We start from the raw sequence: 27,685 nt of genomic DNA, 5'->3' as shown, positions 1-27,685 counted from the left end.
ATACAACCTTTGATATGATTGAAACTGAATAAAAAAGTGAAACAAATGATCGGGACACAAGGAGTATTTCGAAGTTTCGAACCTTTTCTCTTATGAGAGGTTATGCTCAAAATTAAAGTAAGAATCCTTCCAATCTTGCTTGTAGTTTGCAATTGTTGAAAGCGTAAGTGTCCCTAAAGAACGTAAAGCATCAAAGCAAAGTCTTGTATTCTTTATTCTTACCTTAAAACAAAATATAAGTAGCCAAATATATCATTTTTTTTATTCTTCATTTCTTTATTTAACCGTATAACATTCAATAACCTGAAAAATTCCGATCCTCAACTTATTAGTCCTTTTGGGACGATCGTACACGTAAGTATAAAGACTACACCTTGACAAGTTCGGGTCCTCAGTTCAAGTGTCCGGCCAAATTATTCGGGTCGGGTGAATTTTACCAGGTTTACCCGCTAGGTCTTGGGTGTCGGACCAGATTATTCAGTCGGGTGAATTTTCAGTCCTTGAACTTTATTTGGACGGTACAAAAATGGAAAACATTCGAGAGGGCAGTCGACAAAGAGCTCCGATGTACTCGGACGATGACCTTATGAGTCTACTTCAACAATGGCACATTCCTACTGATAACACTGATCTTGATATCGTTGCCATGTTGTCACTTGCTGAGAACTTTATCAACCTTACAGAGGTATGTTTTAGAGCTGACCATATGACCCTGGCCCGCTACCCTGACCCGACCCAGCCCAATTTTCCCCGGGCTTGGGCCTTGATTTTAAGCTAGAAAAGCCCGATTCAATATAATAGGGTCGGGTTTGGACCGCCCTTACGGCCCGAATTTTGCCCCGGCCCGGCCTGAACGTATGCAAAATTTACGAATATGTACAATTTAAGAATGTTAATAAGCATCTAGTAAAATAATTAACCAATCAATTGTTGTATTGTAAATAAGCCGTATTAGTTTGATAAGGCTTAGTATTTTCCTTTACCGGTATTTATATGATAAAAAATGAGCTACTGATTTTGTATAACACTAGTGCCGATAAATTGTTTACTATTATCGGCATGCTAAGTCAATATTTTTGAGCCTAAAGAACAACAAATATCAAATCAATTACAACACTACAACAACATACAGTGAACACCGCACTAAATATATTATTACACTATTAAAAACACGTATAGATCCCGCGCAATGCGCGGTATATATAGAGTATTATTTTAGGGTGTTATTTATAATGGAAAACTAAAGTTATGAAAGGTGTATTTTATGAAATCTATATATATTTTTTTTACCATAAAATTAAGGATTTTATTTTATAAATTTTCTCCAATTGTTTTAATGAACTTTTTTTGTCACAAAGTTTAATGTTAAGTATGTGTTAAGTTATTCTTTAAAGTTATAATTATTGCATCTAATGAAAAATTTACCAACTTATAGTTTATAGTTTAACATCAATTTTATTTTATTTTGATGAAAAAATAATAATTTTGAATTTAATTATAAGATTATATTTTCATGAAGGATAATAATTTGAAGAAAGCAAGTTTAATTATTTCTTTATTTAGATAAAAGCATTTGGAGGGAAAACTGGGAGAATTTTTATTCTCTTAGTAGTAAGGGGGATTGTGCATTTAGTTTGTATGAGTCACCTCAAGCAGTAGGTCCATAAAAGCTACACTAGGTTACTACTTCTTAAGTGACAACAGTGGCGGACCTAGGAACTTAAGAATGGAAGTGCACAATCAAAAAAATAAAAAAAAATCAAACAACATAGAAAAATGATTAATAATTAAACTTCATCATCGTCATACATAATAAATAGCACGCCAAAGTTTTTTTTTTTTTTTTTTTTTTTTTTTGCAATGCGGTGTACAAAAGATTTAAACCCAACGCACGATGTATCATGTCCTGCAAACGCTTCAATAGATTATTAACATTAAGCGAAATTTTAGTATTGTTTTTGTTAGTCTAAATTGAAACATAATATGCTTATGTAGAATTAAGATTTCGAATTTGCAATAAATCTGAAATCAAGTCTCTAGACTCTGTTTGAAATTTTCCGAATTACGGTTGGATAAATCTAAAGTTGTGGATATTAATTGAATTAGCATAATCAAAATTCACAAGATAAAATTGTAAATGGACGACAATGAATAAAAAAAAAAAGGTAAAAAATGTTCAAAGAAAAAATACCAATCTAAATTAAAAAAAAGTTGTTGGAAAAATAGGGAAGAAATAGGAGATATAGTAAAAGAGAGTGAAAAAGTAAAGGGCTGCTAGGGGCATCAAACACGGGCTCTCTTGCTTGAATATTGGAAGTTTTACCAACTGAGCCATTTCTTAACTACTGCTAGCATATACACGGAAATTATATATGTTTACAGTTTCTGCTGCAGTTAAAAAAAAAAAATCACCAACCAAGGGTGCGCACCTGAGGTGTTGTGCGCACACCTAGGTCCGCCACTGATTGACAATACTCGAGAAAATCACATAATTCTTTACGAAAATTTTGATAACAAATATACAAAGTATCTAACTTCTTTTTTTTTTTGGCAGCGATAAATAAAGATATACCTAACTAGGTTTATACAAATGACATTTGACTCATTTGGTCAAATGCACTTATTATAGGAATACCACCATAAGCAAAAACAACATAGTAGCTACATCCGCTAACATAAGAGTGTTGATGGCGTACGGCTGTCTGCACACAAAGTAGATCTTCAACATCCCCATCATCCTTGAAGGGGCAGCTAGAGCTGGCCAAATGGTCGATCATACCTTTACTCATCTTAACAGACAAAGCTTCGGGGAAATACCTGCAACAAGACACAAAAATGTGTCTCGGAGATTCATCCCCTTGGCTATGAAAAAGGGCATCTGAAGACCAACGAGTAGCTTGAACCATCAAGAAAGCACAAAGTGCACTTACGTCACTAGGACGTAGAAGGAAAAGGCGGGAAGCAGACCAAAATCTGTCTCCAAAGGAGCAAAAACTCCTGCACTTTAGAGGACAATCCCAATAGACAAGAAACTCGTAGCCTAGAAAAGCGAGAAAGGATGTAACCAGCAATAAAGTAAGCAACTTGCACAGACCCCTAACCAAAACCATCTCAAAAAGCCAGAAAGAGATGGACCCAACACCAGCCGAACGTAAAATTACATTTGTTGTTTTTGACTCCCTAATAAGATGACAAACTAGTCCCCGAATGGCTGAGGGACAGGACACCCTCAACCAAAAGAAGGTTATTATTTGAATAAATAAAAGACAAAGACATTGATTACGCATTAGAAAAAGGGGGAACCACCGCAACCGACACAACCACCATCACCACCAGACCCTACCTTCTCCAACCAGTCTCAACATAGAAAAAAGCAACCCTAAAAAACAGACCTAACTCCAAACGAAAACGGTGGCGGAGACAACCGTGACTTCACAAAAACGCAGCAGCCCAAACCAAAGACACCCATTTCACCTAACGAAACCTCCCAGGACCACCGCCATACATGCAACAGGACCAAAACAAAGCCACATCCGACTCCCAGCATAATTCCAAAGAACGTGGCAAACCCAAGCACGAACAACCAACTAAACGCATAAAAACCAAAAACAAAATCTCGTATCAAAAACCTTGGACCCACATACACATCAACATTCACTTTATCTTTCACTTGTCAACAAACGGACAGACCCGACCCAGGGATGGGGGGAATGGGGGGATCACCCCTGGGTTAAAACAGACCGACAACAGAAACTAAAGGACCCGAACCCAGATGTGGGGGGAATGGGGGGATCACACCTGGGTTGCATGCAACAAAAAGCAGTGACAGGACAAGAATCCGGAGGGACAGGTCGTCCGTCAACAGGCACAACCCGAAACAGAACGCGGGTCCCATTAACAGCCAAAAACTGATGCGAGCCTGCTTGGAAAAATCCATCGGAATGATGATGGAACCCACAGCAAGGGCCACGGATTGATCCGCTCACTAACCGCCGACGAGGGAGTGAGATCTTACCGGGGGAGCATTAACCGAGGGACTTGATGAGAATCGCCAGAAATAGGCCATGGGGAGGACCCATCTCCGGCGATTAGGAGGAGGAAGATGGGTTGGTGATGTGGGGAAGGTGATGGCGGCGGAGCAAAGGGATGATTTTTTAGGGTTTTTTAGAGAGGAAATGTTAGAGAGAGAGAGCAGCTGTTTTGGTTATGTTTAGCTTAATTGAATGACTGATTATTAACGTAATTCAAAAAAATGGGGATTTCTAAACTTATTTCAAGACAAAAAATATTTAGCCCGAATTGGGTTGAATCGGCCCGCACTTGTAGCCCGGCCCGGCCCACACACTTGGGCCTAATTTTAATGCTTGGGCCCGGCCCAAACCCAGATCCAGCCCATTGTCACCTCTAGTATGTTTTTTTTATGACGAGGGGGTTGAATCCCCACGGGCCCATGCATTCCCACACCACCACATGGACCATGTAAGCCACTCCTTTCGGGGGCTGCGGTGGCCAAGTGATCATCATCGCCCCAGCTAGTAGTCGAACCTGGGACCTCTCAACTCCTGTATTTCTGTCAATTTTTTTTTGTTGATTTTTCTTCCGTCTCAACGATCGTGAGCCTCTCGTCTCGATTGCGCGGGTGTTAGACAAATAATATATTGTGAATATTTTTTTGATTATGTTGACTGATTTTGTATTACCTAGAGGAAACGAGAAGAAAATGAAAAAATGGAGGGAGTATAAGATTGACCTATATGTTGTATGAGTATTGTAACATTGATGAGTTAAATTATTTAGAAAACATGTTATATCAAAACTATCAAGGTATTCGATAGCACTAAAACTTTGTAGAGACGGTCTTTTAATAAGTTATCGAGTGATCAGTCTTCTGTATCCTTTTATTTGTATTTCGTGACCCTTTTGTTTTTTACCGTGACATAATAATTTCGTACCTATTTTCATAATAAATGTACCCATTTTATCTATAATAATGATTTATGACCGAAGATGTCTTAGTCTAGTGGTTAAGACGGAGGTATTGTGGACAACAGGTCAGTTCGAATCCCCCTCCCCTTTATTGTAATGCGATTATGTGCGCGCTTCGTCAGACTAAAAAAAATAATAAAAATGATTTATACTTATTTTGTTAACTTTAGTACCACTTTTTCTTAAAATTCTAAAACAGTCTCTCAATAAACCACTTTTTCTTAAAATTCTAAAACAGTCTCTCAATAAACTCTTAAAAGACTTACTCGAATGATAGGTCTTCTCACAAAAAACAACCTTAAATTTTTTTGTATTATTTTTAGATAAATATCAAAACATCTCGTATTAGTCAGGTAAATCAACTCATATTTATGCAAACTCCCTGATACAGGTTGCCTTATTGGAGGACGAAATAAGAAAATTTCTCGAAGAAAATGCCTGTGGACAAATAATTGGAATCGTATCGTGCCAGGTCAATCACTATCAACCAATAATTTGTCACGAATTCAACCTTTATAAAAATTTAACCATTAACACAGTTATTGATAAAATTAAACATTCTTAAATTCATGTATGATATACAATAATACAATAATGGCCTATAATGCTAGCTTGTGAAAGATAATATAATGTCGTACTCTATTATGATGAAACCGATTACAATAGGTAAAGGTTATATATTCGTAATAGTTTCTAATAGATTGCAGGCGACAAGAGAGATTTTGAATGGTAACAATGCACACACAATCACAATTGGGGTGCTCAAGTATTTAAGAAACTTCCGTTTCTAATAGACAACCTTCTTGTTATGCTCAAGAAATGTTCGAGACCGAAGAAGGACCGTATCAGAATACATCAGGAAAGTCCGATCGATTTCCCGTATTTGTCTACTGGATCATGAGATGTGCAATTGTTGCTGCAACCCAGATTATTATTTTGTCTACAGGGGACTTGATCAGTAAGCCTATTTAAAATTTTATCGGTAATATTTTAAGAGTAAATTAGATTTTACTTCTTTTTGAAATCAACTTTTTTAAAATTATCCCTTTTAAATTTTTTTGCTAAAAATACTTCTTTAAGTTACAAAAATTGCTCTAAACACCAATTTAAGTGACTTATTTCGTCTGTTTTTGAACTTATTCCGTTTGTGACTTAGTCAATCTGTATATATACTTTAAAAGGTATAACTATGTAGACAAATGTAAGGGGAGTCAAAAATAGAGGAAATAAGTCACTTAAATTGTGAGTTTTGAAGCAATTTTAGAAAAAAAATGGCAATTTAAGAGAGTAATTTTAGCAAAAATGCAACTTGGGAGTAATTTTAGCAAAAATGCAACTTGGGAGTAATTTTAGCAAAAAATGCAACTTAATGAGTAATTTTAAAAAAAAAATTCAAAAGGAAGTAATTTTAAAAAAGTTGATTTCAAAAGGGAGTAAAATCTACTCTTTTAACATATTTGAATGCACAATTTTTTATTTCAGACCGCAAGATCCGTCTGAAATGTAAGACGGATACCGTTTCCTCTCATAAAAAACTCATTTAGGGAGTGAGTGGGAAAACACATGGGGTGTCCCACCAGTCCACCACCCATGTGTTTCACACTTGTGAGAGGTCTTATTGTTTTAGACGGAACTTGCGGTCTGAAGCAAGACGGACCGATTTGAATGATGAACGAGTTATATAACGTGATGTTCAGATATTTGGTAGGTATTCCAAACCCAAAGGAATATGACAAGCTCAAATCACTCAACGAAGATGTGATGCTCAAAGTATCTGAATTTAAAGCGCGAGCATGTAAGTAAATGGGTTCGTTCATCTAATCCTAGAAATTTAAATACGATTGTAATGGAGTGTTTTGGACCAATGCAGCGAAGTGGTTCACTACTCCAAGACGCCTTTCGAGCAATTCGGATGTGGTCGAAATGATGAAGACAGTTATCAACCCAGAAAAAGACTTGCATCCATTGTACCATAGTGTGACCAAGAGAAAGGTAAATGCTTAAATTGGTTTGGCATGTGAAAATTGTGAATTCATATGGTTTACCGTAAGTCTTTCTCAAAACACGGGAGTATTAAGATTAAGACGGATTATCCTTGAACAAATAATATATTTTGAATATTTTTTTGTATATGTTGACTGATTTTGTATTAGCTAAAAACTCCATTGCTCCCTCATCTCTCACTCAAATTGCCTCAAATAAACATTACACTCTTCCTTATTTCTCGATCTATCTTTTCCATCAGATTAAAAGCCACGAAATTCCTTTTTAATTTGGTGACCAATTTCGAAAATAACCAAGTTTATCTACACTTAATTTTCGTGGGTTAGGGCTTGAGGAGCGATTCCAAGATGGGTTTTGTTCTATTTCAAGTTGGGTTTGTTGAAATTTTGAATCTTTTGGACATGGGTCTCACTTTACTCGCTACAGGATGCGGTTCCAAGCAAATTCAGTGTTTTTAGAGGAGTAAAGTGGTGTATCATCTTAGTCATTAATTGCATGATTAATAGTAGAGATCAATTTTATAACATGTTAATTGCTAAAGTGTCAATTTTTATCATTTGCTTAGTCTTAATTAGCATGATTAGTGAGTAGTCCCCCTTCTAGGGTCCGATTAGGCCTAAACGATGAGTTTATTTTGGTGATTAGTCGCTTTTGACAAGTTGTGGTGCTAAAGGTAATCGATTTTGTTTGGGTGATTTGAATTGACCCTCTGTTTTACCCTTATCCAACCTTTTGAGGCTATCAACGGGAGTTGGCCGACTTTGGGCTACCTAGGCTATCGTATCCTTGTAATTAGCTAGTGGATTGTTTAGAGTTGTACATATACCAAACTCATTATTGAATAATACTCGAGCATTGCAATCTAACATGGTATCAGAGATATAGAGGTATCAGAGCCAGCGTGACTGGAAGTTACGGATTCAAATCCTAACAGCCTCCAATAACTCACGAAATAAAATTTCAGTACACTGTCGGTGTGGGAGAGCCTGTGCACTAACCATTCTTGAAGTCCAACGAGCATTCAAGTGAGGGGCATAATAGGATATAAATATACCATGTAGTGTTTTGTGACGGGGTGTTGTGCATTGTAGAAGAGGCAAAACAAGGTGATGTTTGAACAAAAAAGAACGAGATCAGAGGAGATTATTCGAAAGTTGAAGGACCGCCTCCTGGACCACTTTGTCCCGTACCTTCGCCAATTCTTCTCGCGGACATCGCTTTCAAATTAAGGATCGTCTCGAGAATATTTCTCACATCGATGACATGACCATAACCGAGTACATAACTGCCATAAAAGCTTGCACCGATGATTTAGCCCAACTCGAACATCCGATGGATGTTGATGATATCACCGCAAGAATATTAAACGGTCTCAATTATGACAAATATCGCCCTGTCATTGAGGTAGTTCGTGTGCGTGATACGTCAATTTCCTTTGAATCCTTACATGAGAAACCGATTCAGCATGAACTCCGTTTAAGAATGCCCCTGCTGCCCCTGCCTCCTCGAATTTCATCCCGTCTGCCCATGCTGCTAATTACCGCCACAATAATAATCGTCCCAACTATAATCAACGCTCCAACTATCAAAATCGTTCTGTAGATACCCGTATCCGTCGATATTGGAATTTATAGAGAACCCGACAAACACCCGATGATGATAGGACACATGTATTCTTTAGTTGTCATTGTCATTATTTGGAGCTCGTTTTACGAGGTAGAATGGGCGTCGTCGATGAAGTATTTTATTAATTTAAATGATATTTAAATTAATGTTTTTTTAAAGGGAATTCATTTTATTATTTTAAATGATATTTAATTTAATGTTTTTTAGTGAGTTCATTTTGTTAATTTGAATGATATTTAAATTATGGTTTTTTAGGTAAATTCAATTTATTTTATTTTATTTTGAATTTATTTTCCCAAGTTTATTTTATTGAAAATAAAATAAATAATTGATTTGAAAAATCATTTTATGAGTATATTTGATTTGAAAAGTCATTTATTTTAATTTATTAATTGATTTGAAAAATCGATTTTAAAAGCGAAGAACTCGTTTTTAACCGTGTGTTTTGAGCTCGATTTATTTCGGTTTTTAAGCCCGTTTCCTTTGCGAATTGGCACGAATCTCGAGTACATTAACCCACCTAGACCAATACCCATCAACCCATGTTCGAACCCCCTCACAAGCAGCCCAAATTCTCGTCCCAAACCCCCTCACAAGCAGCCCGCAACCCAATCCCGTATACCCTGTTTTGCAGCTCAATTCGCGAGCCCAAACCCGCTCCAAACACTACCAAGACCCGTACCCATTAACCCTAACCCATACCCTAGTATCCTACCCATATTATCCTAGCTTAATCACCAAGGAAACCCCCCAAACGAACCCTAGAAACCCTCCCAAAAGCTGCTGGACAGCAGCTATGTTCAGCTAGCCCGATTTGCCTCCCCTCTCTTTTAACCTATTTTAACTCCTTATAAATACCACCCCTTCACCATACATTCATTCCTCTAAGTTCTCCATACATCCAACCATCACCCACAAGCTTTAAACCTCAGAAACAAACCCTAAACATCCTCCAAAACCCCTAAACAAAACCGACACACAAACTGAAACTGTTTGTGTGTCTCCTTCAAAATCATCTCGTTCCTCCATCAAAACACCATAAGAATTCGAGTTTCTTGTTCCTAATTAACCATACAACATCCATACACACATTAGATAAAGAATCACGAGCCAAATTGCCCTTGAGAGTACACGAAATCCCTCGAAAAACAGAGTGAATTAACACTCTGTTTTCGCGGTTTCTTCTTGTCTGTCCAGTTCTGTTTGTGCTCGTTTTTCGTGCCCAATAACCCAAATCGAGCAGGGGTTGCTTTAAGATCCTTGTTCTCCTCTCTTTCTAGTTTTCAAAACATCTTTCGGATCGAATTTTCGTCGTGAAACGAGGGAGATATCATTGTTTTAAAACTGCTGTCCAGAAACTTTCCAAAACGCGTGTGTGCTTTGTTCTTCGTCGACGACGGCCTCTCGAGATAAAACCTACCTTCGATTACGACCCAAGACGGCGTCAACGATACATGTAGGTTGAGGGTGCATCAAATCCCCTTCTCTTCCCTTTTTTATGTCGTTTTTTTTATGCTTTTTTTATAGCTTGTTTTTGTTTGTTTTTCGTTTGTTTATCGTTCGTTCTAAATTAACTATGAAACTAGTTAGTCCGAGTATGAGTTAAAGTACCACCATGAACACCCGCGTTGACTTGAGATGGGAAAAGAAACCGCTCCTTCTGTCGGTCGTACACCCCCGTCTCATTTACATATCCTCGTGTTCAAGGTAGGGCATAATTAAAACGAGTTGTCTAACTTTCATCGCTTTCGACCCCTTTACTGTTTCGGCCAAATCGATGGACCCTAGGACCCGTTGCATGTTAGTTTAACTTCTGATTGTTAACCTATGACGTAATTAGATGACTTTAAATCAATTTAATAATCTAATTAGACACTTTAGGTGGCTTCGACGTAAGTTATAAAATCAATCGACGATTTCTGTAAATAATTGAATGCATCTTTCTTATCACTTGATTTCTCGCTAGCATAGGAGTGCGTGATTAGCACCTTCCTATTAACACTCGACGAGTAAGCGTTAATCTTATGATATTTGACCTAATTAGACCCTTTAGGCCGTGTAGAATGCACCATAACGCGACAATCAATCAACATCGTTTTTAACTCGTTTTCTGACCTTGTTTTCGATTCCTTTTCGCAATCGTTCGATCTAACTAATGAATCTAACTTAGGAACTAGGTTGACTCTGGTTGGGCCGTGGTTGGCCGTGTGTTTGGCCGTGTATTTGGCCTCCCCTATTTCGTTTGTTTTTGCATCGTTCGTTCTTTATTCGTTTTATCGCTTGTATTTAATTTATGTTTCTTTGAGTCACGTTTTGTAATCTATTTGTAATTTGTTCTCCTTTTTGAGTCAAAACCTTTTTTGAAAACCTTGGTTTTATTTGGTTAGACGGTTGTTCCCAATGCTTGTAAGAGCGTAGTAAACCGCATGTTGTTTAAAACCACATGGCCCGGTTTATGCTAATGCATGCTTTGGTGCATAGCCCAATGTCTAATCCGATGGGATTAAGTGAGGGCACGCAATACGAGGAGGGACCCACGGCCGTGTGTCATGTAGGCCGTGAGTCACTTCCCCCATGTGCACGGTTTTCAAGGCCGTTTGGCCGTGTGTTTTGTGTCGCGTTTTGAGTCGTTTGTAGCAATTGTATTTAGATCGAGTTGTAATTTATTTATTGTTGTGTCGGCATGAAATGCCTGGTTTGTAATAGGTAGATCCCAATGGCTCCCCCATTCCCCTTTAAGCCTTGTTTGCTTTCATTTATATGTTGCTTAGATCAATCAACTCACATGCTAAAACAACTTTGACAAAGTTAGTATTCATGCATCTAAAACGACATAGAAACTGTTGTCACATGATAGGGTTTAAAACAACGCTTTGCACATCATACATCGCAGTAGCTATGACCTTGTTTGAAATCCGACACTTGACTTAGTAGAGGCCGTTATTGACGGGCGGGGTTGGGTGTCCTTATGGGCTTCCCAACACGTACCCTCACCCCTTACTCAAGATCTATGGTTTGTGGATCCGTCTAAATACCATTGGATTACGAGAGTCATTCAAATCGAGTGATATAGGGTACAAGTCTTTATCTTTAATCACTCGTAGTCGATGGGCTTTATGCTTTTCGATGAGAGGTGTAAAGTTGACTTGAACGGTTCCAAGTTCCCAAAAAACTTGGTGGCGACTCTAATTGGTCTTAATTCGATTCGAAAGAACCTCGAGTCGATTATGCGGGTGTGGATCCCTCGGACGACGCAGATTCCGAGGGCCTTGTCCCTGATTTGGCGACTCTTTGGGGAAAAGAGGACTAGTTACACTTTGTGTTTCTAGGGTCTTTTCCTCCGAGGTGAAACTTGAAAAGAAAGTGTTGGAAAGTAAAACATTACTCATAGTGCTACGATTCATGCATAAACCCTTAAGGACTTGCCGGGCCGTCCCAGCGTTTCTTCGTGATGCGTGGGGGCGACGTCCCACTATGCCGGGAGAGCTGCACATTGCTCGCTTCCACTTCGCCTCGCGTGGTTCTTGGGAATGGGGACGATCTTCTAGGTACTTTACCTTAAGACACCTCGCTTTATAAGACCGCAAAAGGATGGAGGGCATAGACCTTCTTGTAGAAGACTTGCCGAGACTTAGAGATGTCTAGGAGCATACATCCTTATAGCATGAGAATGACAATGTGCAATATGTTTTCCCGAGTCCTTTTTTTCGAAAATTCCAAGTCCTTTTCAAAACCGAACTTTTGAACAACTTACTTTCAAACCTAGCATGATTTTCAAAACGCGGAATGCTGCCCAAATAGGACTAGAATTTCGGCCCAAATTGAGCTTTTATAGCCAAAGATGTCGCCCATTTCAAATCTCATTTTCAAATCAATCCTTCGTTTTTCAAAATCAATCCAAAATGTTTCTCGAACCTCAACCAAGCATGAAATGCGTCAAGTCGTGTCCGGGTCATGGCCATGTTAGGCCGGGTATGTTTCATTTTAAGGGTCTAGAACACGACCTTGTTGGGTCACCCAAACTCACCTCTTGGGCTTTGAGTCATGTTGGTCGGCCTTTTGGTCTAGAATAGTCCACAAAAAACGTCCAGGCTAGGCCCTTATGGACGTTTCACGCGAACCCATGGGCTATGTTAGCCCAATCACGGGTTTGGTCACACCAAGTCCAGTTTAGAATCGAGTTATGACAGCTTGAGTCATGTCGTTTTGTCGAGTCTAAAATGAACCAATGTCTAAATCAAACCGTGAGTCGAACCTTCGGTTAACCAATCTCAAGTCGAGTCTGTGTTTGAGTCAAGTTGGGGTCGTGTCCTTTAGTGTGCAGGGGCTCTTACTTTAAATATTGACTCAGTACGGGGTTTTCTTGTAGAAAGGCCGCCCAAAACCCGACGTCAAGCAATGGAAGATGCTATCAACAAGCTCACGGAGGCCGTGAACCTCATGATGACCCGAATGGATGTGATCGAGTCTAAGTTGGTTGAAGATTCCTCTTCATCTACTCCACCTCTGACTGATTTGGAGAAACGGTTCAAGTTCATCGAGGACCGTTTAAAGCTCTCCCAAGGGAAGAACATCCACTATGAGAATGCTAGGGCCTATGCCCCAGTTCAGGATAAGTTTCCCACGAACATGGTACTCACTGACATCCCAAAGTTCAAGGGCACCGAAGATCCAGTCCACCATGTTAAGTCCTATAAAGGGTACTTAGCACTGAAGGGAGTACCTGCGGACATGCTCTCTGAAATTTTTGCTCAATCTCTGGATGAACACCCAAAGGCGTGGTTCTATAATCTGGACCTTAAGAACTTCCCCACTTTCGAAGATATTACGGTGGAGTTTTGTAAGCACTATGCTGACAACGTCGAGATTCAAACCAACATAAGAACTTTGGAGGTTATGACACAAAAGGAAAAAGAGGGCTTTACTGAATTCCTCGCAAGATGGCGCGCTGAAAGCGTGAAATTAGCCAAGAAGCCTGACGAAGTTGAAATGGTAGATAAGTTCGTGAAGAATCTACGACCTGTTTACCGCAATGCTCTGAAATACCAGAATTTTGGCTCTTTCAAAGAATTGATAAGAATCGGGATAAAGGTAGAAGATGATGTCATAAGGGCAGAGGCTGAAAAGCCAAAAGGATACCAAGGGGCCTCATCGTCTAAGGGCAAGGCCCCAGCAACGAACCATTTGGATGAAGCCATCAATCTCTTAGAAGGGCAATCGAAGAAGTCGCAGCGCCAAACACCTAGGGCATTCACCGATATCGGATGCACTTATACATACGCTCTCCAAAGGCTCATAGCCCAAGAAAAGCTGAAGCCTATTGGTCCAACTCCGGACCCTCCCGTTGATCAACAAGGCAAATGGTACAAACCGAATGCCTACTGTGCCTTTCATCAAGGGAAGGGACACGATACCGAAAGGTGCTTTAGACTAAAGCACGAAATTCAAGATATGATTGAGAACGGAACGCTCCCAATCCCGGCCATAAAGCCTAACAACGTCACCAATCCGTTTGGCGACCACACTAACTTTGTCTCTACCGAAGATAGTGTCGATTACTCTCACTTGATTCGCCCATGTCGTCTGAAAGGGGTGTTTATCGGGAAGATATTTGTGGATTGCTTTGAATTCTTGCCAAACCCGAAGAATGAAATTCAAGTCGGGAGTCTCGCTCTAGAATGTACTCCTCTCGTTAACGAAGTTAATAAAAGACAATTCGAATCACCAACCTTCATCACTGGCGTAGATCCTCAAAGGACTACCTCAGGATGGAGGCAGACCATCAAAGGGATCAAGGACCAAAAGCCGAGCATCTAAGCTGACAGCTGAACAAGGGAAAGCTCAAGACCAGATTTGAAAAATTATGAGTCGGGATCTGTTTTCTTATCTTAGTCGAGTCGAGTCTAGGACTTTCTTTTCCTGAAGTTGAGTCGTTTGTTCCGCGATGACCTAGGGTGTGTCCTAGGAATCGTTCCTTCGAGTCTGTTAAGCATTTGTCATTCCAATAAAAGTTGCAGTTTCGGTTCCCAATATGTCTTGTTTTCAATCCTCAATCATTCCGAAACATGATAAAACGCACAACACACTCAAAGGAATCCCTGGGGTAGAAATATGTCTTGTTTCAAAATGTAAGGTACACTAGGTTCCCGTGTTTGATTCCTTTACCTATTCTATGTCTGGTGGTAGAAAACCTCCATCTGAACCAATGTTTGTGACAAGCTTTTAGATGATTCTATGACAAACCCGGACTAGCTCTTTGTTTCCCCTATCGATGATGGAAGGCAAGCCTTTTCCCCAACAAAATCATCCCATCTCGAAGAGAGAAGATACCAACCCGTTCTAACAAGGAATTGTTAGTTCCTACCCAAATTAGTTGGCGAAGCCCAGTTTTCAAGGTGTATCCATTTATGACTAAGAGAATGAATAGAAGATCATTTTCAAAGAGAGAAAAAAGATGAAAAAGAATGAAAAATGAGAAAAAGAGAAAAATTGGAAAAATGAAAAAAAAAATGAAAAAAAAAGAAAAATGAAAAAAGATGAAAGAAAAAGAAAAAAGAAAAAAATGTTGAAGTTATTGCGGAATGCTTTTTGGTTGAATGTCGAAGTTACGGAAGCCAAAAGTCAAGTCAAGTACCCATAGTTGAAGTTCAATGGGCGAAGCCCAAAAGATTAAGTAGTAACCTCTTTACCCTCTAAGTCCTTCCTGAGACAGTTACAAAGGGATAGTCGGGAATTTTGAGAATTATTCCGCTTGTATTGTTACACCCAGCCTTTAGGGTCCAGACATGGAAATTTGAACCCACATCATTTTCCAACCCATTTGTACTCGGGTTTCATCAAATCTGAGACACCATTTCCAACCACGTTATAAGCCATAGCCCTCGGCCTTAGCACCACAAAACGAACCTTCAGAATGATGGTTTACCTTTCAAACCTATTTTTACCAAGCTCCACATCCCAAAAGATCCAAGCCTTTTTGTACCAACCCTAGACACGGGATTTAACAGTACCTTACAGGCTAGAATGGGATACGACATGATACTTTTGGTGAAACCTTCGAGTGTGTACACACAATCAAAATGCCAATTTAATGCACCTTGATCGAACTACGTCGGATTTGATTTCGCTCCACGCGAATACGTAGGCAGTCCTTCTGAACAAGGGATTCAATCCACTCATCATCCAAGTTGTCATCTTGTCGGTTTCTTACGGGTCTTAACCAAGTCCAACTGAAGCCACCTTTCTTTGAGTCGGTCTTAGCACTCGATGTAGGCTAGGATAAGGATATAGGTTCAGATGAGTAATGTCAAGTCTCGGATTAAGCTTTATCTAATGGTTTAGGCAAAGATGCTGAGTCTCATAGATGTGGGTTTGTGTTGGGAACAGAAAATATGAAAAAACCCGCTGAAAAGAAAGAAGGCGTGGAAGAAAAATAGTAAAAGCCCGCTGAAAAGAAAGAAGGCGGTGGCAAGAAATGATAAATACTCGCTGAAAAGAAAGGAGGCGAGGAGAAGAGTGGCAGAATGTTCCCAACAAGAGCGATGTGTGATGTCCAACTGTTCTCATAAAATCAGTCTGTGTTTAGTGTCTGGGCGAAGCCAACGTTGTTGCTCTGTGAGTTTAATTCACCTTGTCAATGCCAAGTGATCTTGATTCCCATGTGCCCTTGGGAGCACGCCCATGCCATACGATATCTCCGTCCCAAGTTCGACGACCTTGTGATTCCCATTTGCCATATTTTGGCGCCGGAGCGGCCGATTTACATTTTCTACCCTCGACAAGTCCATATTTGAATTAAAGCCTGTGCACACTTACGGTTTTATTTTCTTTTTTTGTTTTGCGGTAGCGGGCTACGCCCACGTTGTTTACCGGTCGTATAGAATGTCTGAGTCACATTTCATGCTCACCCATCAAGGTTCAAAATTTCAAAATTTCAAAATTTCAAAAACTTTTTGGGTCGATGACCCAGCATCCAAGTGATTCATTTCAAATTCAAAATTTGGGTCGATGACCCAGTCTTTCAAATTCAATTTTCGGGTCGATGACCCAATCATTCAAAATTTTCAAATTCAATTTTCGGGTCGATGGCCCAATTATTCAAAATTATCAATTCAACTTTCGGGTCGATGACCCAGTATTTCAAATAATCCAATTTTAAGATCGATGATCCAAATGTGCTTATGTGATGATTATTGCTAGTACGTTTTTGTGTTTCAAATATAGCAGGATATGCTTCAACTGGGGGCTCTAAAGTCTTCGACTTTAGAGCCATTGCATACTGGGAGCTCTGAAGCCGTTGGCTTCAGAGACCATTATCAAGATGAAAAGGATGACATCCACTCAAAATTCAATTCAATACAAGAGTATGAAATGGAAGAATTCCGTAGCTGAAAGCAAATGATGAAAGCGACGGCAACCTCCTCGGAAAGTCCCGTCCCATTCGGATGGACAAGCGCCAAAGAGATGATAAATTTTGGGCAAATGTCGAGATGATGAATTTTGGACAAAGGCCAGTGAGATGATAAACTTTGGGCATGTGTCGCATTTGCCGAACTACGACGCTTGGTTTGATTCGTCGAGAAAACGGATACGTAGGCGCCTAAGGATAAGGCTCAACCCACCATTTATGCAATTTATGGGTCGATGACCAACGACGATAATTTGACACAACAGAAGCAAGAGCCAATCCCCAACGAAGTTTCAGGTATGGTCTCTTCTTATGGCTGGCGAGCTTATATACGCAAGTCTAATGGACTATAAACGACCCGCAGAATCCTCAGTCGAAAGGGACTCAGGGTATACTTTGACTTTCGCCTTGTCCAAGCCTCAGTCAAAGTGGGGGCTCTGTAGATACCCGTATCCGTCGATATTGGAATTTATAGAGAACCCGACAAACACCCGATGATGATAGGACACATGTATTCTTTAGTTGTCATTGTCATTATTTGGAGCTCGTTTTACGAGGTAGAATGGGCGTCGTCGATGAAGTATTTTATTAATTTAAATGATATTTAAATTAATGTTTTTTTAAAGGGAATTCATTTTATTATTTTAAATGATATTTAATTTAATGTTTTTTAGTGAGTTCATTTTGTTAATTTGAATGATATTTAAATTATGGTTTTTTAGGTAAATTCAATTTATTTTATTTTATTTTGAATTTATTTTCCCAAGTTTATTTTATTGAAAATAAAATAAATAATTGATTTGAAAAATCATTTTATGAGTATATTTGATTTGAAAAGTCATTTATTTTAATTTATTAATTGATTTGAAAAATCGATTTTAAAAGCGAAGAACTCGTTTTTAACCGTGTGTTTTGAGCTCGATTTCAGCTCGGTTTTTAAGCCCGTTTCCTTTGCGAATTGGCACGAATCTCGAGTACATTAACCCACCTAGACCAATACCCATCAACCCATGTTCGAACCCCCTCACAAGCAGCCCAAATTCTCGTCCCAAACCCCTCACAAGCAGCCCGCAACCCAATCCCGTATACCCTGTTTTGCAGCTCAATTCGCGAGCCCAAACCCGCTCCAAACACTACCAAGACCCGTACCCATTAACCCTAACCCATACCCTAGTATCCTACCCATATTATCCTAGCTTAATCACCAAGGAAACCCCCCAAACGAACCCTAGAAACCCTCCCAAAAGCTGCTGGACAGCAGCTATGTTCAGCTAGCCCGATTTGCCTCCCCTCTCTTTTAACCTATTTTAACTCCTTATAAATACCACCCCTTCACCATACATTCATTCCTCTAAGTTCTCCATACATCCAACCATCACCCACAAGCTTTAAACCTCAGAAACAAACCCTAAACATCCTCCAAAAACCCTACACAAAACCGACACACAAACTGAAACTGTTTGTGTGTCTCCTTCGAAAATCATCTCGTTCCTCCATCAAAACACCATAAGAATTCGAGTTTCTTGTTCCTAATTAACCATACAACATCCATACACACATTAGATAAAGAATCACGAGCCAAATTGCCCTTGAGAGTACACGAAATCCCTCGAAAAACAGAGTGAATTAACACTCTGTTTTCGCGGTTTCTTCTTGTCTGTCCAGTTCTGTTTGTGCTCGTTTTTCGTGCCCAATAACCCAAATCGAGCAGGGGTTGCTTTAAGATCCTTGTTCTCCTCTCTTTCTAGTTTTCAAAACATCTTTCGGATCGAATTTTCGTCGTGAAACGAGGGAGATATCATTGTTTTAAAACTGCTGTCCAGAAACTTTCCAAAACGCGTGTGTGCTTTGTTCTTCGTCGACGACGGCCTCTCGAGATAAAACCTACCTTCGATTACGACCCAAGACGGCGTCAACGATACATGTAGGTTGAGGGTGCATCAAATCCCCTTCTCTTCCCTTTTTTATGTCGTTTTTTTTATGCTTTTTTTATAGCTTGTTTTTGTTTGTTTTTCGTTTGTTTATCGTTCGTTCTAAATTAACTATGAAACTAGTTAGTCCGAGTATGAGTTAAAGTACCACCATGAACACCCGCGTTGACTTGAGATGGGAAAAGAAACCGCTCCTTCGTCGATGGTCGTACACCCCGTCTCATTTACATATCCTCGTGTTCAAGGTAGGGCATAATTAAAACGAGTTGTCTAACTTTCATCGCTTTCGACCCCTTTTTGTTTCGCCAAATCGATGGACCCTAGGACCCGTTGCATGTTAGTTTAACTTCTGATTGTTAACCTATGACGTAATTAGATGACTTTAAATCAATTTAATAATCTAATTAGACACTTTAGGTGGCTTCGACGTAAGTTATAAAATCAATCGACGATTTCTGTAAATAATTGAATGCATCTTTCTTATCACTTGATTTCTCGCTAGCATAGGAGTGCGTGATTAGCACCTTCCTATTAACACTCGACGAGTAAGCGTTAATCTTATGATATTTGACCTAATTAGACCCTTTAGGCCGTGTAGAATGCACCATAACGCGACAATCAATCAACATCGTTTTTAACTCGTTTTTCGACCTTGTTTTCGATTCCTTTTCGCAATCGTTCGATCTAACTAATGAATCTAACTTAGGAACTAGGTTGACTCTGGTTGGGCCGTGGTTGGCCGTGTGTTTGGCCGTGTATTTGGCCTCCCCTATTTCGTTTGTTTTTGCATCGTTCGTTCTTTATTCGTTTTATCGCTTGTATTTAATTTATGTTTCTTTGAGTCACGTTTTGTAATCTATTTGTAATTTGTTCTCCTTTTTGAGTCAAAACCTTTTTTGAAAACCTTGGTTTTATTTGGTTAGACGGTTGTTCCCAATGCTTGTAAGAGCGTAGTAAACCGCATGTTGTTTAAAACCACATGGCCCGGTTTATGCTAATGCATGCTTTGGTGCATAGCCCAATGTCTAATCCGATGGGATTAAGTGAGGGCACGCAATACGAGGAGGGACCCACGGCCGTGTGTCATGTAGGCCGTGAGTCACTTCCCCCATGTGCACGGTTTTCAAGGCCGTTTGGCCGTGTGTTTTGTGTCGCGTTTTGAGTCGTTTGTAGCAATTGTATTTAGATCGAGTTGTAATTTATTTATTGTTGTGTCGGCATGAAATGCCTGGTTTGTAATAGGTAGATCCCAATGGCTCCCCCATTCCCCTTTAAGCCTTGTTTGCTTTCATTTATATGTTGCTTAGATCAATCAACTCACATGCTAAAACAACTTTGACAAAGTTAGTATTCATGCATCTAAAACGACATAGAAACTGTTGTCACATGATAGGGTTTAAAACAACGCTTTGTACATCATACATCGCAGTAGCTATGACCTTGTTTGAAATCCGACACTTGACTTAGTAGAGGCCGTTATTGACGGGCGGGGTTGGGTGTCCTTATGGGCTTCCCAACACGTACCCTCACCCCTTACTCAAGATCTATGGTTTGTGGATCCGTCTAAATACCATTGGATTACGAGAGTCATTCAAATCGAGTGATATAGGGTACAAGTCTTTATCTTTAATCACTCGTAGTCGATGGGCTTTATGCTTTTCGATGAGAGGTGTAAAGTTGACTTGAACGGTTCCAAGTTCCCAAAAAACTTGGTGGCGACTCTAATTGGTCTTAATTCGATTCGAAAGAACCTCGAGTCGATTATGCCGGGTGTGGATCCCTCGGACGCAGTTCCCGAGGGCCTTGTCCACACGTTCCTTCTATCCACTCAAATCGTCCAATTCCACCTCTTCTCAATCTGGGAATACCAAGCAATACGGAGGCCGTTGTCACTTTTGTGACGAAGTTGGTCACGTTGCTTCTGATTGTAGTGATTTCCAAGCCAAATATTCCCAACGTGGTTTTCCCTACCTGTCAGCGCCGTGGCCCTCCACCCCAGGCTCACACCGCCACTCACCCCTCTGCCTAACCACCTCATTCTTGAATTGTTGATAGTGGTGCCTCGCATCATATTTCTGACGATCTAGACACTCTCTCCCTTCATCATCCTTATGAGCGTCCGGATGATTTAGTTATCGGAGATGGCTCCACTCTCTCGATTACACACATTGGTTCTTTTCGTCTTCCCTCTTCTCATTTATCACTTCAATTTAATAACGTTTTAATAGTTCCATCTATTTCTCGCAAATTATTATCCGTCTCCCAATTTTGTACCGACAATAATGCTTATGCTATTTTCTCACCCACTTCCTTTTGTTTTAAGGCAAATCCGACGGGAGCAGTTCTTCTTCAAGGTCCGCTTATTAATGTGTCGTATGTTTGGACGCCCAATTCGCCTCAAGCACACATCGCAGTAGCTCCTGGTCAAGCTTCGTGGCATCATCGACTTGGCCATCCATCAAATAAATGCATTCAAGTTTTAAATTCTAGATTTAATTTTCGTATTTCCAATTCCGATCCATGTAGTGCCTGCCAAATAAATAAAAGTCACATGTTATCCTTTGGTCAATCTACACTTGTTTTTACTGCTCCTCTCGACTTAATCTTTTCCGACTTATGGACATCTCTCGTCACCTCTACCGAGTCATACAAATATTACGTTATTTTTGTCGATCATTTCACGCATTATATATGGATTTATCCTCTCAAACGCAAATCCGAAACTGAAGTTATTTTTCAAAAGTTTTGCGCTACTGTCAAATTTTTTTTCAATAAACCTATTAAACGATTTTCAACACCTCTCCTACCAACTCTGCTCAGCCCGACACAACTATTTCTCCTGCCAACTCTGCCTCACCCGCACCTGCCACCTCCCTCACCCGCCACCTCTCCTCCTCTTCCTCCTCCTCCCTCCCTCTGGGGATGTCATTGGAGCGGGCCGGTGGTGGATATAGGCTCCCTCGTACCCGTACCACTAAGAAAAACTCATACCCGTCCCCGCCCCACCACCCGCGGCGGGTACAAGTTTTCAAAACCATCCCCGCCTCAACTGGTGAAAATATAAAACCATATCCGTCCCGCTACACCATAATTTTATTCGATAATTTTTTTCGGAACTGAATTTCCATTTTTTTTTGAATTTTTCTTTATAAGTTTACTTTTTCACAAAAGAAGTTAGTAAAAAACTTAATAAAATAGCTATTATTTACATTATATCTTAATTATAACTAAATAAAATTTAAAAAAATTTAATAATCGCAATAATTTTTTTAGTAATTGGCGGATAAGGGGGTTTGAGGCGGGTAAGATGCAAAATCCATCCCCACCCCATTACCCATGGAGGGTAAAATTTCATACCCGCACCCGCCCCACCACCAGCCAAAGCTCTACCCATCCCCGCCCTAACTGGGGCGGGTGCGGGGCGGTACCCACTTGTACCCGCCCGGCTGACATCCCTACCTCTCTTTTGCCCCGTTACCTGCCTACCTAACAATATCCGGAAACCAAACCTAATTAATACACTAAGCCCGCCACTTCGTCCAAATCCAAAGGCACTGCTCTCCTCTCTTACCTTACCCACTACTTACATCACCCTGTCCACTGTCAAACATGCCCTTCTTGACCCTTTACAACGTGTTGCGATGCAGGCCGAATACGATGCCTTATCGCGCAACCAAACTTGGTCTCTCATCCCACCTGAATCCGCCTCTAATACCATTGGTTGCAAATGGGTTTTTCGCATAAAATATAACCTCGATGGTAGTCTAAAGCAACACAAAGCGCGTCTTGTTGCCAAAGGATTTCATCAAAGACCTAGCCTTGATTACACCGAGACATTCAGTCCCGTCATTAAACTCACCACCATCCGCCTTATCCTCTCCCTTGCCGTCACCCATGGTTGGTCACTTCGACATGTTGATATTAATAATGCATTATTACAAGGCACACTGAATGAGGATGTTTATTTGATTCAACCACCTGGTTTCGTTAGCTATGATTTTAAGACTCATGTTTGCAAATTACAAAAAGCAATTTATGGTCTTAAACAAGCTCCTCAAGATTGGTATAACAAGCTCAAGAATTATTTTATTTTGTTTGGTTTTCGAAACTCAATTTCTGATCCGTCATTATTCATTCTTAATCGTCCTAACATACGATTGTATGCTTTGGTTTACGTTGATGATATTATTATTACAGGGCCGAATGCTACAACAATTAATCGTTTTATTGCAGCCATCTCCTCACGATTTTCTTTAAAGGATCTTGGCTGCCTATCTTATTTTCTCGGGATGGAAGTCACTCAACATCCTCAGGTCTCCACCTCAATCAATCTAAGTATATTAACGACGTTCTTAATCGCTACAATATGATGGATTGTAACCCCTCCACCACACCCATGCTAACTCATCCGCCTCTCACAAAGCAAGATGCTCACCAGGTTGAGAATGAATCTGATTATCGTGCCATTGTTGGGAGTTTACAATATCTGTCATTAACAAGGTCTGATATTGCTTTTCTAGTCAACAAACTCGCTCAATTCCTTACACACCCGACTTCAGTCCATTGGTCTTCTCTCAAACGTTTATTAAGACGTTTAAAAGGGAGCATTCATCAAGGCATGCACTTGCTTAGATGTGCTTCGTTCAATTTTCATGCCTTTTGTGACGCCGATTTCGGCGGTGATTGGTCAGATTATGTCTCCACTACTGGTTACGTTTTGCTTCTTGGGCAAAATCCTATTTCATGGTTATCCATAAAGCAAAGAGCATTGTCACGGTCATCTACTGAAGCCGAGTTTCGAGCAATTGCTGACACGGCCTCTGAGGTACTTTGGTTAAAATCGCTTATGTCTGAACTTGCTATCTCATTGTCGTCTGCTCCTACATACTATTTTTTGTGATAACCTTGGTGCCACTAATTACTCGTCAAATCCCGTCTTTCATTCCTGCATGAAACATCTCGCCATTGCTTTTTATTTTGTTCGGGAACAGGTCCAGTTAGGCACCATTCACATCCAACATGTCAACGGTGATGATCAAATCGCAGACACCCTTACAAAACCGTTGTCCAAGGCACGTTTTCTTCTCCTTGCATCCAAGATTGGTTTTACTCTTCGACCGTCCATCTTATGGGAGCGTATTAAGGATACAAATGTACATGACAAACCTGTCAATGAAGACTCGAAGTTAAACGTGCAACAAACCCATAGCTCTTGACTATTTCCTTTCCTGATTTTGTGTAACTTACTTAGTCAATTGTATAGTCTTTCTCCCCTTGTTTATAGGATGTTGTTAACTATTACTCTATTTAGGTCTTTAGTTAGTCTAAACTAGTATTGGTGTGGTGGACGGGTTACAATCCATCATAAACCATTGCATGTGAACACGTATTTGAAACAAGTGTAAACATTAATTATGTAGATCGCTGATTTAGACCAACTAGATAATTACAATAGAAATGCAAAAAAAAAAAAAAATACATCCAAAAACATTAATACCGGCCCAAATACATAAAACTAGTTGTTTTTAAAGACATTGTCCTCAGAGACGAAGCTACCCTTTGGCCAAATGGGCCATGCCCCAGGTGACCTTTGAAAGTCATATATTATATCATAGAAGATTTGTCAATATTTTCCAGTTGGCATAGTGGTTAAATGTTGTTCATGAGTGAGATATTGGCATGTGTTGAAAATCGTGTGTTTGACTTGCATGACCCTCATTTTAAGCTCTTTTTTTTTTAAAAAAAAAAATTGTTAATACTCGTTAAATAGTTGGGCCTTTTCTATTCCATGTCATATACTCCGTTATTCATTTATACTCCACCTCTTAATTTAATTATTTGTTTTCCTTTGATTAAAATATCCCTCACATAGAAAAGGCAAATAAATGATTTTGACAAAGGGAGTATTATATTTTTTTTAACTTTCATTTTCATCAACAACTATTCCTACAGAGCGGGGTACCGTTTACCATTATAAGTGGTCCTTTTTAGTGAATAATTTCATGACTTTAGACGTCTCGCCTAAAAAAATTATTATTTGTAAAATCATCTTATATAAGGCCTGTTTGTTTCTAATTCTTTTTCACTATATAATAAACTATTGTATGTTAAAATGTTTTATAAAATATTGCAGAAGAAAACAATGTATAATGAAGTAAGTATTTAGTTGTAGGTTTAATACGGAGTATAATAATCTAAATACCATACTCGTACTTATGGACAAAGAAAACAATATTGTGCTTACATCGGCCTCGGTAGCTATTTTGTCCTAGCTTCGTCTCTGATTGTCCTCCATTTCTCTATATCTTCAAGGGCAGTCATGGCAATTCGGCCCGGCCCTTGGCCTATGATAGTTGATCCTTTTGCAAGCAAAGCCCATTCTTCATGGCTGGTAAATCTTAAAATCTCTTGTAATAGTTTATCACTAGGATCATTCATTTTTTCGAGTTTCTCTTTGGACGCTATCATGCTATTAATTCGTGACAAAAAATATGCTCTACTTGATTCAGGTAAACAATGGCTCAATTTTTCCGTCATGATCACATCCTCCACCTTGCAACCACGGTGTTTGTTGTGGCTATTTCCCACATAAACCATCTCTACATGGATAAACAGATCACATAATAATTTATCATATCGTTCTATTCTCTTCAGACGCGAGAAAATGATGAACCAGGTAAGGAGTCAAATAGATGGATGGGTGACGCCACCTGAAGGGGTTGTAAAGGTTTATTAAGATGTCCGAAGTAAGGAGTCAAATAGATGAGATGCTGGTAGACGGATCAGAGTTGAGGGATGTCAGTTCAGAAGAGGAGATAATTGAACCAAGTGTTGCGGAAGCGGTAACGTTAATAACATATTGTGAATGTTTCTTCTTTTGATTTACGAACAATGAATTGAGCCCTATGACTCTATGAGGGTCTTTTACCTATAAAAAATTCAAGTTAGCAAAATCGGAATAATTTTTAATTTTGCGTATCGACTATTTTTTTACCCTACGGTCTGAAACCTCAATGTTTTATGTAATATGTATGGCAGGACAACCTCGACGTCTTGAATGGGAAACGTGTGCTCCTACTCATTTCAGGGCTAAACATTGCTTCTGAAGATATAACAAATCTTAAACGCGTTACCATTGACTCTGAAAGAGATGTAATTGTGTGGATACCCATCATAAAGCACTCGATCTCAGGTTCAGACGATGTCAAAAATCAACTAGAGACCATGCAAAATTTGATGCCATGGTACTCTATTCATCAACCTTCACTAATTGAAGACGGCGCAATAGAGGCCTTTAGAAATGAATGGTACTTCAAAGATAGGCCTATCCTTGTTGTTTCAAGTCCCCAAGCAAAGGAGCTCAACAAAAATGCAATTTTCATGGTGAGGATTTGGCAAAATCTACCTGTTGATAGCCTTTCGAGTGAAATGGAGCTACAACTATGGGAGAAACAAACATGGAACCTTAAACTTCTTATAAATGATATTATTGATCCAATCATTCATGAATGGGTAAGTTCCATTTCCATTCTTTAACATGCTTATATTTGAACTTCCAGTAGGTCTCATGAGAGACCGTCTCTCACTAATTTAGTGGGAGACATAATAAGGAAAAAAGAAATTCAGTGGATCCCTCACCCCATCATGTGAGAGGTCTCTCAATAACGATATTGAGAGACTGTCTCTCCGATGTTTTTGTGTTGAACTTTGAATCGGAATGTTACTAAACTTAAATGAAGTTAGTGATCATAACTAAAATAAATGATTGTGACCAAAGGAATATGAAAATTGAGCTATTTCTACCAAGATGTGCATTTAATTTTAGCTCTTGTCAAACAGATTCGAGCTGGAAGTTACATTTTAATGTATGGAAGCGATGACATAGACTGGATACGAAATTTCATAAAGCAGTCACACTCAGTATTATGTGATCTGTTTGTCCATGTAGAGATGGTTTATGTGGGAAATAGCCACAACAAAGACCGTGGTTGCAAGGTGGAGGATGTGATCGTGACGGAAAAATTGAGCCATTGTTTACCTGAATCAAGTAGAGCATATTTTTGGTCACGAATTAATAGCATGATAGCGTCCAAAGATAAACTCGAAAAAATGAATGATCCTACTGATAAACTATTACAAGAGATTTTAAGATTTACCAGCCATGAAGAATGGGCTTTGCTTGCAAAAGGATCAACTATCATAGGCCAAGGGCCGGGCCGAATTGCCATGACTGCCCTTGAAGATATAGAGAAATGGAGGACAATTAGGGACGAATCTAGGACAAAATAGCTACCGAGGCCGATGTAAGCACAATATTGTTTTCTTTGTCCATAAGTACGAGTATGGTATTTAGATTATTATACTCTGTATTAACCTACAACTAAATACTTACTTCATTATACATTGTTTTTTTCTGCAATATTTTATAAAACAATTTAACATACAATAGTTTATTATATAATGAAAAAGAATTAGAAACAAACAGGCCTTATACAAGATGATTTTACAAATAATAATTTTTTTAGGCGAGACGTCTAAAGTCATGAAATTATTCACTAAAAAGGACCACTTATAATGGTAAACGGTACCCCGCTCTGTAGGAATAGTTGTTGATGAAAATGAAAGTTAAAAAAAATATAATACTCCCTTTGTCAAAATCATTTATTTGCCTTTTCTATGTGTGGGATATTTTAATCAAAGGTAAACAAATAATTAAATTAAGAGGTGGAGT

The 27,685-nt window shown here is 39.3% G+C and overlaps 1 protein-coding gene across 1 annotated transcript; it reads left to right on the top strand.

The window, feature by feature from the left end:
• Nucleotides 1–270: 270 nt before the first annotated feature.
• Nucleotides 271–27,243, top strand: LOC141655191 (protein SIEVE ELEMENT OCCLUSION B-like). The gene is made up of 6 exons (XM_074462282.1): nucleotides 271–685; nucleotides 5,378–5,944; nucleotides 6,684–6,781; nucleotides 6,857–6,978; nucleotides 25,993–26,466; nucleotides 26,794–27,243. Exons 2-6 carry the CDS (start codon nucleotides 5,889–5,891, stop codon nucleotides 27,241–27,243), a joined length of 1,200 nt encoding a protein of 399 aa, XP_074318383.1. The 5' UTR covers nucleotides 271–685; nucleotides 5,378–5,888.
• The last annotated feature ends 442 nt before the right edge of the window (nucleotides 27,244–27,685 follow it).

Source organism: Silene latifolia, chromosome 5 (genome assembly GCF_048544455.1).
Source record: "Silene latifolia isolate original U9 population chromosome 5, ASM4854445v1, whole genome shotgun sequence".
Classification (NCBI taxonomy): domain Eukaryota; kingdom Viridiplantae; phylum Streptophyta; class Magnoliopsida; order Caryophyllales; family Caryophyllaceae; genus Silene; species Silene latifolia.
The sequence above is the reverse complement of the archived record's forward strand: the minus strand, read 5'-3'. Positions and strand labels throughout refer to the sequence as shown.